The 15,515-nt window shown below is 40.6% G+C and overlaps 1 protein-coding gene across 1 annotated transcript in view; it reads left to right on the top strand.

Annotated features, from left to right (window-relative positions):
• LOC132773406 (calcium-activated chloride channel regulator 1-like) overlaps nt 1-14,690 on the top strand; it is a 31,792-nt gene extending 17,102 nt beyond the window's left edge. The window contains exons 8-14 of the mRNA XM_067467055.1: nt 3,239-3,416; nt 4,868-4,974; nt 7,679-7,909; nt 8,197-8,467; nt 9,149-9,316; nt 11,515-11,754; nt 14,208-14,690. Of these exons, the coding sequence (XP_067323156.1) occupies nt 3,239-3,416; nt 4,868-4,974; nt 7,679-7,909; nt 8,197-8,467; nt 9,149-9,316; nt 11,515-11,754; nt 14,208-14,653 (1,641 nt within the window). The 3' untranslated portion in view covers nt 14,654-14,690. The remainder of the gene's footprint in view (nt 1-3,238; nt 3,417-4,867; nt 4,975-7,678; nt 7,910-8,196; nt 8,468-9,148; nt 9,317-11,514; nt 11,755-14,207) is intronic.
• Nucleotides 14,691-15,515: the final 825 nt, after the last annotated feature.

Genomic DNA, 15,515 nt, shown 5'->3' with positions numbered 1-15,515 from the left:
CCTTTACACACTTCCTTTCTGTATGCACCAAAGTTGCTAAACTAACCTGTGACAAAGGGAGCACCAACAATAGATCCAAGATGGAGATTGTTGGACTCAGTTTGGCATTATAGGGAGTGGGGATGAAATGTTAAGGGGTATCAGACCTTTAGTCAGGGAGGTTGAATTAGTGGGTTTCAGATTATGTTCGAATTTCATATTAGATTGGTTGGTTTAGAGCAGGTGTGGACAAACTTTTTTGCCTTGGGGCCGCATTATGAGACCAACCAAATTGGCTGGGCGGGAGGGAGAGGGCAGGGTGGGGCTCAGGACATCTTCAGGTTGTCCCCTTGGCATAAGGATGGGGCTGCTCACCCCATCCCTATTTATTTATTTATTTATTTATTTACGGCATTTATATGCCGCTTTTCTCACCCCAAAGGGGACACAGAGCGGCTTACAGTATATATTTTCATACAATACATTATATTATTAGCATAGTGCAATATCAGTATATATTACTATATTGAACTATACCATTATATTGTAATATTATTAGTAATATTACATGTAATGTAAATATATAATTATAATTATAATATTGAATTATTATTACTACTATTATATTGTATTACATTATAATATTATAAATATTATATGTATATACAATATACTATATTATACAGGGTTAGTCAAAATGCATAGGCCAATAAGCCATTCAATTGAATGGCTTATTGGCCTATGCATTTTGACTAACCCTGTATTATTAGTAAAGACAAGATGGAAGTGTCTTCTGCTCCCTTTTGTCTTCGCTCTTGCCAGAGCAGCCGTTGGTGCCAGAAGGGGGAGGGGCCTCTCAAGTGATGATATAGGCAGAAGACAAGATGGAATTTTCCTTATGGATTTTCCTTATGCCGTGAGCAGGGGCGGCTTGTCCATTACGCGAAGTAGAACACTTTTTTTTTGCCAGGGGTGCAGAGGCACCTCTGTAAATGCCCCTCGACCACCACTTTAGGAGCGCCCCCTCAGCTCACAACAGCCCTAGCAGTCCGGGGGGAGCCTTGGCTTTCTTGCTTCACTGCCGGGCAATCCTCTTCCCAAAGGGGCCGGGCCCTTGAGCCTCACCTAGCCCCTCTCGTTCCTGCTCCACCCGGCCACCGGGTGCGCGAGCAGAGCCAGCGCTCAATCGTTCTCCGCGTTCGATCCCTTCCACATGACCGGCTCCCTTTCCCGATCCCCTGGCGCTCCACCCGCCTCCTCTCCTCTCCCCAATCCGCGGGTGGGCCAAGGGGTGGAGCCACCGCGCCTGGCCCGCTTTGGGTCTGGAGGTGTGTCTGAAGACCCCAACGTGTGCACCAAAAGTTGCCTCTTCTCCTGACTTTCTCTTCAGCCATTGGGACCAAGAGAGAGAGAGAGAGACCATCCAGCTGGAGGTATCTCCCATCTCCGCTCCCTCCTTTGTTTTTGCGCCTACCTTCAGGAAAGGTGGGCATCTCCACCTCTCTCTCTCTCTCTCTCTCTCTCTTGGTCCCAATGGCTGAGGAGAAAGTCAGGAGAAGAGGTGACTTTTGGTGCACACGCCGGGGTCTTCAGGCACACCTCCAGACCCAAAGCGGGCCAGGCAAGGGAGCAAGTGCTGCAAGTGTAGTTACTGGGATGTATAGTTCACCTACAACCAAAGAGCATTCTGAACTCCACCAATGATGGAATTGAACCAAATATGGCACACAGAACTCCCGCGACGAACGGAAAATATATATCAATGATTGGTTGGAAGGGGAGGGTGCCAAAATACTGTGTGCTTACCGTTGAAAATTCCTAGGGCCGCCTCTGGCCATGAGGAAAACAAGACATATGGCAACTGACTTGATCTTCCTCCTTGATCCTCCCCCCCCCCCCCGATCTTCGGACTGTCTTCTCAGCATTATGTTGGGAGGGTGAGTTGCAGAGAGCGCTCTGGAGGGCTCTTAGCTGCTGCATGCCTTTCTCAGGCTGTTCTGTCAGCATAAGGATGGGGCTGCTTGCACCGTCCTTGTGCTGAGAGGAGGGTGAGACATGCTGTGGCTCCAGAGGGCTCTCAGCTGCTATGTGCCTTCCTCCCTTGTCTTTTCTGCATAAGGATGCGGCGGGCCACCATATCCTTATGCTGAAGGGACAGGGAGAATGAGAAGGGCCTAAGGTAAATGCCCAGGGGGCTGCATCTGGTCCCCAGGACTTAGTGGGAGAAGGAGGCGGTAAAGAAGAAAGATCTCGGTTCTTGACTCCGTCGCTTTTCCTTTCTGTCTCATTCAGTGGCAAAACTGCCAACTCTGCACCCTTTGCTTGTGGGGACTTGTCAGAAACTTCACTGCTCTTCCTTTTAGTTTGCCTATGGATTTCCTCTGTTGTCTCTTCCTTCTCCAGTAGGAAAAACCACCAGCTTCCTTCCATTTCTTTCCCTCCTGTGTGAGGGAGATCACAGCTTCAGCATGAAGTTGTTGTGGGACAGAGGCAACCCAGAGGCAAAGAGAAAGGAAGAGCAGTGGCGGCAAGAGATGAGCCACTTCTTTTTCTCAGAAAAGGATTGCAACTTACCACTACACTGAAAGGGGGGGGGGGGGGAGGGAATTCAGACTAATTCACTTTGATATTTGCTCTGAAAGAAAAATGCCTTTCTGCAAACCCACCAGCATTCCAAAGATGTTTAGCCTATTTCAGGGCCCTTCCACACAGCCCTATATCTCAGAATATCACGGCAGAAAATCCCACATTATCTGAGTGTGGACTCCGATAACCCAGTTCAAAGCAGATATTGTGGGATTTTTCTGCCTTGATATTCTGAGATATAGGGCTTGTGGAAGGGCCATTATTTTGGCCGCTTACTACTGCTACATCGTGCAGGCCTGGTGAAGGGAATGTGCCCATTTTTATATTAGGTCATTAGACTTCTCTCTTTTAGGAAACTGCGGGAATCTGCTATGGCAGTTGTAGCAGAAGAACAACTAGGGAGAAAGAGCCAGGCAATCAATTTTGTGAAGAGTTTAGAAGGTACCCTGATCCATAATGTGGTGAAATGCTCTATGCTAATTTAACAAAACCGGCATTCCATCATATTCAAGTATTTTATTTTGTGAATAATGATTTAGAAAGTTGTCCTGACCCATAATGAGCAAACCACACCATGTAATAAATTGTTGAAATGTTTTTTTAACACTTGAGTTTGAGCTATCTTCCTATAGTATTTTTTCCATTGCTGCTAAAACTCTTTTTTCCCAAATAGATATTTCTGAAAAAATATCCGAGTTCAGAAGGCTGTGAAATTGTGCTTTTGACACATGGTGAAGATCCGGCCATACGTTCTTGTTTTCCTCAGATTCAAAACAGTGGGTCCATCATTCATACCATTGCTTTGGGTTCAGAGGCTTCAAATGATCTAGAAAAGCTGGCAGACATGACAGGTGAATGAGCAAGCCAAGTATTAAAGACTTTTTTTCCTCTGTGCTCTATAATGCCAGCTGGGTAGGTTGCTACCCAGCCATTGTGTCAATGTATTTCACAATGTCTTTGCCACTTTCTCCTCACATGGAACAATTCTTAGCAGTCATGATAACCAAATGGGATGCCCAGATGCTGAAGGAGAGTACAGATGAGCATCAGATGCTGAGAACAAAAAAGTAGGGGAACTCTTTTGGTACAGATTGAGACAAATGATTCATTCAATATCACAAATTAAGGACCAGACTGCCTGAAAATCCATTTCTTCCCAAATTAGCCTGTCTGCATTTTAAGATATTTGAAGTGAAAGCCTTTTCTTGATCCTATCAGCATCATAGGCATGTTTGGTGAGATCTCAGGAGGAAAGGATCTCAGTGGCTATTCCATAACTGTGGAATTACTTGCTGCAAGAAGTTGGGTTGCCCCATTCTCTGCTCTCTGTCTAATGGCAAGGGAAGACCTTTCTGATTACTCGGGCCTTTGTATGTTCAGTTTGGTGTAGAAGGTCCTTTTACTGGGGTATGCTGTATCTTTTATCATTTCAATAGCCTTTTTAAACTGTCTAAAAGTAATGTTTTCCATGCAGTTGTTCCCCCTCCCACTCATCTTGGGTAGAATCTACTGTTCTAACTCATCATGCAAGCCGCTTTGGATCTCAAATTGAGAGAAAGGCAGGGTGCAAATTAAATAAAATGGATGAATAAATGACACCAGTCCCCCCCTCCCTAAATTGGGACTGTAGTGATCCTTATTGTTTGAATCTAGACTCCTGAGAAACAACATATTTAAGTGCACTGGGAAGAGGAGCCTTACCATCTTATATTTCCTATATATGTTTTCAGTCCAGATTTTTAATATAGAAGTGCACCATTTAAAAACCCAAGTGTCTTTTCTTCATATTTTACATCCTTGCTCCTGATATTCCAGACTCCTGACATGGGAGTCTGGCATTTCATGATAAGATGCAGAGTTCCTCCATCTCATATATTATGTCATTGTGACATGAATGGACCAAAATATGGGAAGAGTGTTGTCTGTGTGATTTCTCATAATACCCCACTTTTTTCAGTTTATCACAGCTCGAAATACAGTTGGGAAGTGAAGTGATATTTTGAATCTGTGTGTCACGATAGAGAGAAAATGAAAGGAGGGAGGATGAAGCACAGGATGTACATGATGCTACACTAAGAACAGTTAGGTCTGGCCCTTATTCACAATCTAAACTAGACATTGAGGTAAATAAGGATTGGGGATAGATACAGGAGGGAGAACCATTGCTGTGGGCATTAAGCTGCTGGACAAAAGGGACATTTGTGCTTGTAAAACTTCATTTCGTTTCACTACTACAAAGCATGTTATCTTTTAGCATGTAGTCTGCAACCTATTCTCATTTATTCTACCAATCACATTTCAGGAGGTTTGACATTTTATGCCACAGATAGTTTGGATTCCAATGGCCTCATAGATGCTTTCAGTGGGATTTCATCTGGAAGTGGAGATGTCAGTCAACAATCTATTCAGGTCTGGATTTCAAGGATTTGGAAGGAAGTGGGATGTGTTGGTAGCTGTAGTGATAAATAGCATCATGGTTACAATTGCTAGGTAGTTAGCAAATATTAAAGGATAGCTGTCCCCATCTCGAGCCGTGAGGATAGGTGGGTAACAACAACAAAGACAGCAGCAGCAACAACAACAACATTTCCTTAGTCCAGTTTCTGATGCCATTGCTCGTTTCAGTTCTGTTACCAGTCATGCTACACATTTTAGCGCATACATTTGTGACCTTATGCTATCCCTGAAAGTCATGTGCTTTAGGTCATTAAATGGCCTAAATAATGCATCACTTCTGATGTCTTGCCTCTTTTAAGTTTTGCACATTATTGTTATCTTGTGTAGTAATTAGCATGTGCCTTTGAAACATTCTGCTAAGGTCATTGGTTGGCATTTTGTATATTTGCTTAAATATCCCTCTGCCTTTTGCTTTGAAAAGACCTTATAGATGAGAATAATGTATAAACACAAAAACTATAGCTATACAGAAAAATATTACTTCAGTAAGTTTAGAAGCAATGGTATTGGAACGCATTTGCAACCTCTTACGTTAGTGATACTCAACCTGTGAGTTGCCAGATGTTTTTGTCTCCAATTTCCAGAAATCCTAATAGCTGGTAAACTGGCTGGGATTTCTGGGAGTTGTAGGCCAAAACACTTGGGAACCCACAGGTTGAGAACCACTGCTAGTTGCTAAATGTGGCTTCTCAACAGTTTAGCTATGTGTAGATGTAAGGCAGATGCAGCTGATGACTCCTATGTCAGACTGGATCTACACTGCCCTATTTTCCAGGATTGGATCCCAGATATCTGTTTATCCCAGAGTATCTGGTGGTACAGACTCATATAATCCAGTTCAAAGCAGATAATCTGGGATCAGATTCTGGGTTATAAGGCAGTGTAGATCCAGCCTCAGAGCAATGAATCAATTCCAGCTTTTAAGGAGTTATCCAAGGTGCCAAATCTGTTTATTACCAAGGCTTAGCATCTTGGGAAATGCCAATAAAGTTTGGAGTAAAGCCTATCTGCTTGGAGAGCAGAATCCAGCACAACTGGACTGGGCACAATCTCTTCTCCTTTCCTCAGGTCCATAAATTGCAAAAGCTTGCACCACAGTGCTGGGAAAACCACCCAAAGCATGCCTTTATCACTGGGCAAAGCTGCAGAAAACAGAGAGAAGGACCAAAAATTGACTTTTTCGTGCCTCTTGTTGAATTTTCACATTTCTGTCAGAATGTGGAAAGAGTGTCCACTGAGGCAACCTCCTAATCATACAAGAGTTGGAACTTTACTAGTGGCAACTATTTATTTACGTTTAATACAAAAGTGATACATGCCACCAAGTTTTACATTCCTTCAGTATAGTCACCAGCATTGTGTACAACCCGTTTCAAATGATGTGGAAGTCGTAGGACACCTGTTGCAGCACTTGTTCTGTTGATAGTTTGAATGGAGCGGTCTACTACTGCAAGAATATCTGGAACAGTTCTGCAGTGAACTGTTAGGAATCTTAGGAATTAAGTCAAAGTCCCAAGGGCTTAAGTCTGGGGAGTATGGTGGATGGTACAGCACTTCCCAGCCCCATTGATCGAGCAAATCTGTCACAGCTTGCGTTGCATGTGGCCGAGCATTTTCATGCAAAATGATTGGGGCGTTCTGTAGAAAGTGTCGCCATTTTTTTCTCAAAGCTGGTCTGAGATGGTGTTCCAAAAATGAGCAGTAATACTGCGCATTGACGGTCTGATGTATGCGTTAGGATGACACTATCACAGTCGTACACGAGAATCACCATAACTTTCACATTGCTGAGATTCTGACGAAATTTCAAACTTTGTGGTGACCCATAATGATGCCATTCGTTTGATTGGCGTTTCAGTTCTGGCTGGTACGATCTGGCCCCAAGTCTCATCCAGCATAATGATACAGTGTAAGAAAGCCTCTGCTTCGTGCTCATAGCGCTCCAAGTGGGTACAAGAAGCATCGTATCGTAGCCATTTCTGCATTTCCGTCAAATGATGTGGAACCCATCGTGAAGCAATTTTTCTCATGACCAGGCGTTCCTTCAGAATGTGGAACACAGTCGTATGCGCAAATCTTGTGTTTCGGGCCAGCTCACGAATTGTATGGCGTCAATCACTGTGTACGAGTGTGGCAACAGCATTCACATCTGCTTCGCTGACACTAGAACGATCTCGCCGATGCATGTCTCCCACATTTTGGCGTCCTTCGTTGAAAGCTTTTACCCCCCTTGCCACTGTTCTGTAAGGCAATGCAGATTCCTCGCAAGCCTCTTGAAGACCTTGATGACACTGCCATGCTGTACAACCTCTGGCACATTCAGTCATTATCTTAACTCCATTGTTCTTGTTTTGAAAACATCATGACAAGATTTACTTTAGATCGCAAGCTAATACGAGGCTCAGTTCTTCACGTCACTCCACATGTGTAGGAAGGGCGAGTCTTTTTGCTGAGAGGTAAGGTAGGTATGTAACTAATGTGTGGTATACATAACATTCTTTGGTTTCTTTGCATGGCGTCTTTACAGCAGTGTTTCCACTATTAAAGTTCCAACCCTTATATATGTGTGCGGCAGGCTGTATGTGGGGCAGGAGTATGTACACTCACTTTTTCACTATATTAAAACACTTTTTATTTACTTGCTCCCTCTCAACAGCTTGAAAGTAAGTCACAAAGCATTAATGGCAGGAAATTGATGAATGGTATTGTTACTATTGATCAAACTGTGGGAAATGACACTTTCTTTCTGATTACATGGAGTGCAAGCACAAGTCCACCAGAAATTTCCCTGACAGATCCCAAAGGAAAAAAGTACACAAAAACAGACTTTGTAATTGAAAATTCCAACATCCGAACAGCTAGGCTGAAGATTCCTGGAACTGCAGAGGTAAAAATAGGGTTTTATTTCTGTTGAACATAATACATAAACATATTTAATTTATTATTTAGTAATTAAAAATGTGCTTATTCCTTATATGAAGCATTGTTATGCTTAATACAAGGGTCAAGCACAATTTTAGTGACTAAACATTAATATATACATAGCTTACAAAGCTTCTGGAATTACAGCTTTGCTATCTACAGATAAAACAGCATGGCATTGTATAAATGGGGGATAACTATTTCCAGAAGTTTTACATGCCGCATTTCATACTGTAACACTTTGATTTGCAGATAGGACGCTGGGTTTATTCAATTCAGAATATTCACTCGGCAGCTCAAGTAATTTCCATAACGGTCACCACCCGAGCTGCAGATGCCTCTGTGCCTCCAGTGACTGTGAAGTCCTACATGAGCACAAGTAGCAATGCTTTTCCTAATCCAATGATCATTTATGCAGAAGTCACCCATGGACTTTTTCCAGTTTTTGGAGCCATTGTCATGGCCACAGTTGAATCCACATTTGATAAACCTGAAAAGTTAGAGCTATTTGATGATGGTGCAGGTAAGTTTATTTTCAAGTGCTTGTGTTAATATATGTTCTTTATTTCCTTGTACTGGAGCCCACGGTGGCGCAGTGGGTTAAACCCTAGTGCCGGCAGGACTGAAGACTGACAGGTTGCAGGTTCAAATCCGGGGAGAGGCAGATGAGCTCCCTCTATCAGCTCCAGCTCCTCATGCGGGGACATGAGGGAAGCCTCCCACAAGGATGTTAAAAACATCAAATCATCCGGGTGTCCCCTGGGCAACGTCCTTGCAGATGGCCAATTCTCTCACACCAGAAGCGACTTGCAATTTCTCAGGTCGCTCCTGACACGACAAAAAAAAAAAATCCTTGTAAACAGGAGAAGATACCATGAAGTGAGCATATACATTTGATAGGATTTTTTTTAAATGGCCAACATTTTTTTTAAAATGACCAACAGTAAGATGTCTATTTTAGACTAGTTTTGGTACCCAGTGATGCCTGGGTTAGGTTTTTTAAATGATAAATATTAAAATTTGTCATGGTTTGTTTCTGGATTTTATGAATGAAATTTTACATTTCAAGTTTGGTCCAGGGCCATTGTCAGTGGGAGTCACACAACTATCTAGATGTGGAAGCCACCTTGAAAAATATATACATACATGCATAGATATTTTATTAGATAGATAGATATTAATTCTCAATATTTTATGCCTTAAGGTGCTGATATAAAAAAATTTGATGGGATCTATTCACGGTATTTCACAGCTTTCAAAAATAATGGCAGATACAGCATCAAAGTGAGCGTCCAAGGGGGAGGCAAGCTTTTTAGAAGGACCCATAGGCAAAGGCAAGGTATATATCTACCGGGTTTTATAGCAGATGATGGTAAGTACTCAAATAGTATTCTGTTCTTTGAAAACTGCAGATTATGGTGTTAGTGGTGATAAAAATTTCAAGAGTGTGAAATCCTTATGGAAATACTGGGCTTTTTTATCATTCCTTTACCAATTCCCTTGGCTGATTTTGTATAAATCTGATCATACCCACAGCCTGTTGTAATCCTATCAGTCGTGTGCTTCCTACCATTGTGTCACAAACTCAGTGTGATGGAAGAGTCTCAGTTAAACATTTTCTAAATTCTTACATGGATCTTAAAATAATATTCTGGCAGCCTTCCTTTGCCTTTCTGAAGCACTTTAGCAACATAGAATCATAGTTGGAAGAGACCACAAGAGCTTTCTAGTCCCTGGTATGCAGGAACACACAAAAATACCAATTTTGCCACCCCAAAATGGGAGAGCAATTATTATGCGGTGGTGACTATTATGCAATAAAATACAGTATATACAGTATGTGATCTAGAAATGACTGGGTTTATTATTTAAAAGGATTTAAAAAACATTCAGCCACCAAGTATGCCTGAAATAGGTCCCTGTTCCCATCTAGCCAAAGTCCAATTGTCAGTCCCATCTTGGTTAGATTAATTGAATCTATAGGAACGTGGCAATTGAACACATAAGTATCATAACTTCAGTGGGTGCACTTTATTAGTAACTGGATTTAGGCCTCAGTAATATGAACTGTTTACAAGCCTTTATGTCACATGTTGTGTTGATTGTATGGGGAAGAGTTATCTGTACATTTGCTCATGTAGCTGCAGTATTTACACCAGTGCAACAGCTGCATAGGAAAGAGATGGAAAGAGTATTCAAAAATATTTAAGTAATAGACAAAAATGGCTTTCCCAAGGGTGGGATAATGTTATTGAATACATTCCTGGACAGGTGAGAACCGTGGCCATTTGTGATTTATTCTGTATAAAATGCATGTGATTTATTTACGAAGAATACTGCATTTTCTGCACAGAAAGCAAGTTTCGTGCACAGAAAACATGATTTTTCTACTCAGAAAGTAATATATGAACAGAAGAGGCCACTATCTGTAAAAAAATAAAAAATCAGTTATTGGCTTCCTTCAGAATAAATCCCAAATGATAAGAAGCACATTTTCAAGGCTATTTTTGCACCCGGGGGGAGGGGGGATGTGAAATTAAAAGAATGCAATGTATTAAGATTTACAACTCCCAATGTGGGGACAACATTGTGAGGAAGCAACTCAATATTGTTCCATTAAAGACTGAAAAGATGATCTGGGGGACCTTAATCAAGAACGTACTGTATTACAGAGTTGTGATTTTAATGTATTTACTGATTATATAAAAAGAAGCATTTCGAATTTATGCATCATCAAGTTGCTTTAACTTTTTCTGCAGTGGAGATATGAAATATTGTTGTTGATAAAGATGAAGAAATTGCACTAATAGATAACAAAATTTGAAAGAAAAAAATAATGTGTTTTAATAACTGCTTAAAATACAAAATGAATAATTCATATTAATAAATGTTATGCATATGTATGATATATCGTTGTAAAAAGAGCAGACATGATACAAATCTATACAAAAGACAATTAGCTTAAGTGTAGCGGTGGCTCTTTGAATGGTCATCTCTGAACTCCACCACTTGAGGAGAACAAGTGCAGCACTGCGCAATAGTGTTTGGCACAAGCCTTGTTCCTTCCAATATACATGGCCTTTTTATGTTCTCTGTTCTCCCAGATCCAATTATCTCATGGTAAAACATACTAAGACAGTTGATCTCATGAGGTGTGAGGATTGTGACTGTACATATCACCACTCAGAAAGCCACAGTTATAGATAAGCAATTTTTCCTGCTTCTTGATAGACACTGTAACACATACACGGGGCTCATGGGATTATTGCTAAATTATTGAGATGTTAGATTTTCTCCAATATAACTGAACTTCATATACTGCAAATAAACACAAAACATGTGATGTATAGCAGTGATTATGAATATCAAATACTATACACCTCAGTGCAGAACAACAAAAAATTCCAATCTACAACCTATAGTACAATAACTGTATACCCAGGAGTGTGGAGAGCTGGCTATAGCCCAGGACAAGATGTGTCATTGCCTCTATGCCCCCCCCCCCCCCCCCCCGTATCTTACAAGCCAAGTGTTACCTCTGTTGAAGGTTTTTCAATTTTTTTCACACAGGGACAATACATCTGAACCCACCAAGACCTGTAAGGAATGTTACGGATACCAGTCTCGGCATAGGAGGTTTTAACAGAGTAGTATCAGGAGGTAGTTTTGTTATAACAGATATTCCTGCTGGAGGGACTTCAGATGTTTTCCCACCAAATAAAATAACCGACCTTGAAGTAATATTCAATAAAGATAATGAATTTGTTTTGTCTTGGACAGCCCCTGGGGATAATTTTGATTCGGGACAAGGTAAGTACAATTCTGATTCAAATTGAATGCTCTTATGGGCCCATCAGTTAAATAGGTGGCCTTTTCTACAGTTTAAATACTGTTTTGAATATTTTCTATTTACACCAGTTATTCCCTTTCCTTAGTATCCTAAAGGAGTATTGCATTGTTTCTGTGGAAAAAAGGATGTCAACCCTCAAGTTGATCCAGTATTATTTGCGAGTAAACTTGGGTTTATTGTGGGATAGGGTGGACAGCCCATCAGCATTTCTGCTTTGCGCATGTATGCACACACTTAACATTATTTGAACTAAGATAAATAAAATTATTCTCTGGTAACAACAACAATAACACATTTCATTTCTTACCTGCCTCTTCTAACGACTCAAGGCGGAGTACAAACATTCAATTTACAAACAACTCATAGTTACAAAGGGGAGTGAGAGAAGAGGAAGTGAGTGAAATCTACCCACCAGAAGGGAACATTCAGTCCTGAAAGAGTTATCATGGGAAAAGGTGTCTCTACTGAAGCTTTATCGCCAACCCTTGTTTCCACAAAAAGCCAAATTTTTCATAATCCAATTATCACAGGGGCAGAAAGTGAGGTGAAATCTTCTGAATGAGGATATCCTTGGCAGGTCTTTGGCAAAACAAATACAACTGGGGTGTTAACACTTCCCAATGCTATCCAAAGCTTGGACGGATGGACACACACACACACAGAGTTAGAGTACCTGTTCCAACTTCAACATAAGATCAAACTTTCAGAACCCATCTTGTTTGTAACCTGGGGACTGTCTGTATTTCTGAAATAGAATTTTTGGTTTCAGTTTTCAGTGTTCTGTGACAATGGGGCAGGGATGAGGAGATCTGCATCATGTGATGGCTTCTTTTGAACAAAAGTTATAGTCCTTTAGACCTGCCAAAGATATCCTCATTTGTTTTCATAGAGGGCAAAATAGTTTCATCTCACAGTTAAATCATTTTTGGAGGTATTGCTTGCTGTTGTTTGGGGTGTGTTTTCTTGATGCTGTAGGCTATACTTTATAGTCTCCTGAATTTAGAGTCAGGGAACATCAGGTTAGGGCCCATAAGACAGGCTCCAAAGCGGGACCTGTCTCGGTTTTACCGGAGGCGTCCGAATGATGCCTCCTGTAAAAGCGAATTAATTGAGAGTAAACTAAAGTTTCCTTGGCTTATTCTGAATGGAGACCTGGAGTCTATAACACTATTTACGTATAGTCTGAGAATCTTCTGGAAACTTCTGGACTAATTGGTTAAATCAAGATTAAAGATATATAGAAAAGGCACAAAGAAAAGAGGGGAAAGTAGGCACAAAGGGGGAAAAAAGCACATGGCTTGTGCCAGTGGCAAGCTTATCTATTCAGGCTGTTCAGTTTCACCTATGAAATGGGCTTACTTGAATTGTAATAGTTTTTTTTTATGTCAGTAGCAACTTAGAAACTGCAAGTTGCTTCTGGTGTGAGAGAACTGACTGTTTGCAAGGACCTTACCAAGGGAACTCCCGGATGCTTTACCATCCTGTGGGAGGCTACTCTCATGTCCCAACATGGGAAGCTGGAGTTGACAGATGGTAGCTCACGGGACCGACAGGAGCTCATGGGAGCTCACTGATTCGAACCGCTGACCTTCAGGTCAGCAGTTCAGCTGGCACAATGGTTTAATCCATTGTACCACTGCAGCTCCTGTTGTAATTGTTAGGAGCATGTATGGTCACTGAGAGACAAAAAAGGAACCAAGAACTCTTTGGCGTAAACTAGGTATGTGCATCTGGGTGTCCCTCGGTCAGTGTCCTTGCAGACTGCTAATTCTCCCATACTAGAAGTGACTTGCAGTTTCTCAAGTAGTTCCTGACATCCCCTCCCCCCAAAACCCCCAGATTACGCAAAAAGTAGCTGGTATCTTTCTGTATTTTATGACTTTTTTTTCTGGCCATTTTAACTGTGTCGTAGCCTGCTTCAATCCATGAGGAGAGGCAGATAAAAAGCAAATTATTATTATTATTATTATTATTATTATTATTATGAGTTGTAGTTTTCCCAAAAATAAGTTCAACAGCAAAGTTAAGTCTATCCATTGCAACCTACCACAAATGTATTGAATTATAAAATAATATTAAGATATAATTAAATATAAATAAATATAAAATAATATTAAGATATAATTAAATATAAATAAATAATAAAATGGATGTAATATTAAAATGATGTTCCAGAAAATGGCATGACTGCATTTGAATAATGTAGATTTTTTTGTACATGAATAAATGTGGATTGTTGTATATGAAAGAAGACAACCCCTGAAAATAAGCCTTAATGCGTCTTTTGGAGCTAAAATTAAAATAATATACTTTTGGAGTTATATGGAACTACTATTACTTCACAGTTAATTTAGAGTCATGATTGAGTGCCTGTACCCTAATGGGAATGTGTCATCTCTACCATGTTTTTCAGCTGACAGATATGAAATAAAAAAGAGTGAAAATCCATTGGACTTAACAGAGGCTAACTTTCCTAATGCCACCTCTTTGGACACTTCTGATCTGATACCTGAATTAGCTGGAACCAAACAGTCCTTTCGCTATAAGCCAGAAAAGCTCTCAAAAGAAAATGGCACCTTCGTCTACTTTGCCATTCGTGCCATCGATGGCAGCAACAATGTTGGAGAAGTATCCAATATTGCAAGGGCCACTCTGTTTATTGAAGATCCTCCCACTCCTACTATTGTTACTCCCCGTGGTCCATCCAAATTCATTGCTACCATTGTGGGCATAGTATGCAGTCTTGCCACTCTTTTTGTCATTGTTGGCACAACATTCTATATTTTACATAAGCGGAAAATCAAGCGTCCTGCAAGCACTCACACTATAGCTAGCATGGATCAAGTTACTGTCCCATGAACATCTACATGTTTCCATTCCAATGGTGATTCTCCATAAATTGTGTACAAAACATCAACAGCATGAAGCAGATCTGCTTTTTTAAATGTATAATCTCATGAATGGCTGTATTTATGATTGAACGCGCAATGCGAAAGCACTGCCTAGAAGTCAAATCTCAGAGGAGAGTGATGGCCTATGTTTTAAAGAATTGTTGCAGGAACAAAATTTTATCAAAATTACATTAATAAACTGCTAATTAATGTTGTGAATTGTGTTTCATCATTAAATGAAATAATGCCAAGTCATTTCATATTCAAAGCAATCAGAGTTGGGACTAATCTTAAATTATCTGTTCCCTGACTTTACTATAAAAACTATTTGTGGTAGTATATCAATGTGAGATAGCTACAGTTTCTCCACTCTGGTAATTCCATATTTCTTACACTCTAAGACACCATACCATCAATTGTAAGGCGCACACTAATTGCAGTACCACCAATGGTAAAAGGTGTATTTATATAGCACTTCTATTGATTCTAAGGCCCCATCTATACTCCCATATACAATCTAGATTATCTACTTTGAATTATATTATATGGCAGTGTAGATTCATATAATCCAGTTCAAAGCAGATCATGTGCATTTTATGGCACCAGTTTTTAGAAATGTCTATGTGGGGGAAAGTCTGTCTAAGAATGGAATTATTTATTTATCGTATCATAAACAAACTGAAGGTACAATTGTACTGTATTAAAAAAACCCACAAAGTTTAAAAAACTTGGCATTATGTTAATATGTCCTTTGACCAGTAGCTGGCCACTTGGAGTGCTTCTGGTGTTGCTTTAAGAAGGTCCTCCACTGTGCATGTGGTAGGGCTCAG

This window comes from Anolis sagrei, chromosome 4 (assembly GCF_037176765.1).
Source record: "Anolis sagrei isolate rAnoSag1 chromosome 4, rAnoSag1.mat, whole genome shotgun sequence".
NCBI classification, from domain to species: Eukaryota; Metazoa; Chordata; class Lepidosauria; order Squamata; family Dactyloidae; genus Anolis; species Anolis sagrei.
Note: the sequence above shows the minus strand (reverse complement) of the source record. Positions and strands in the feature narration are given on the sequence as shown.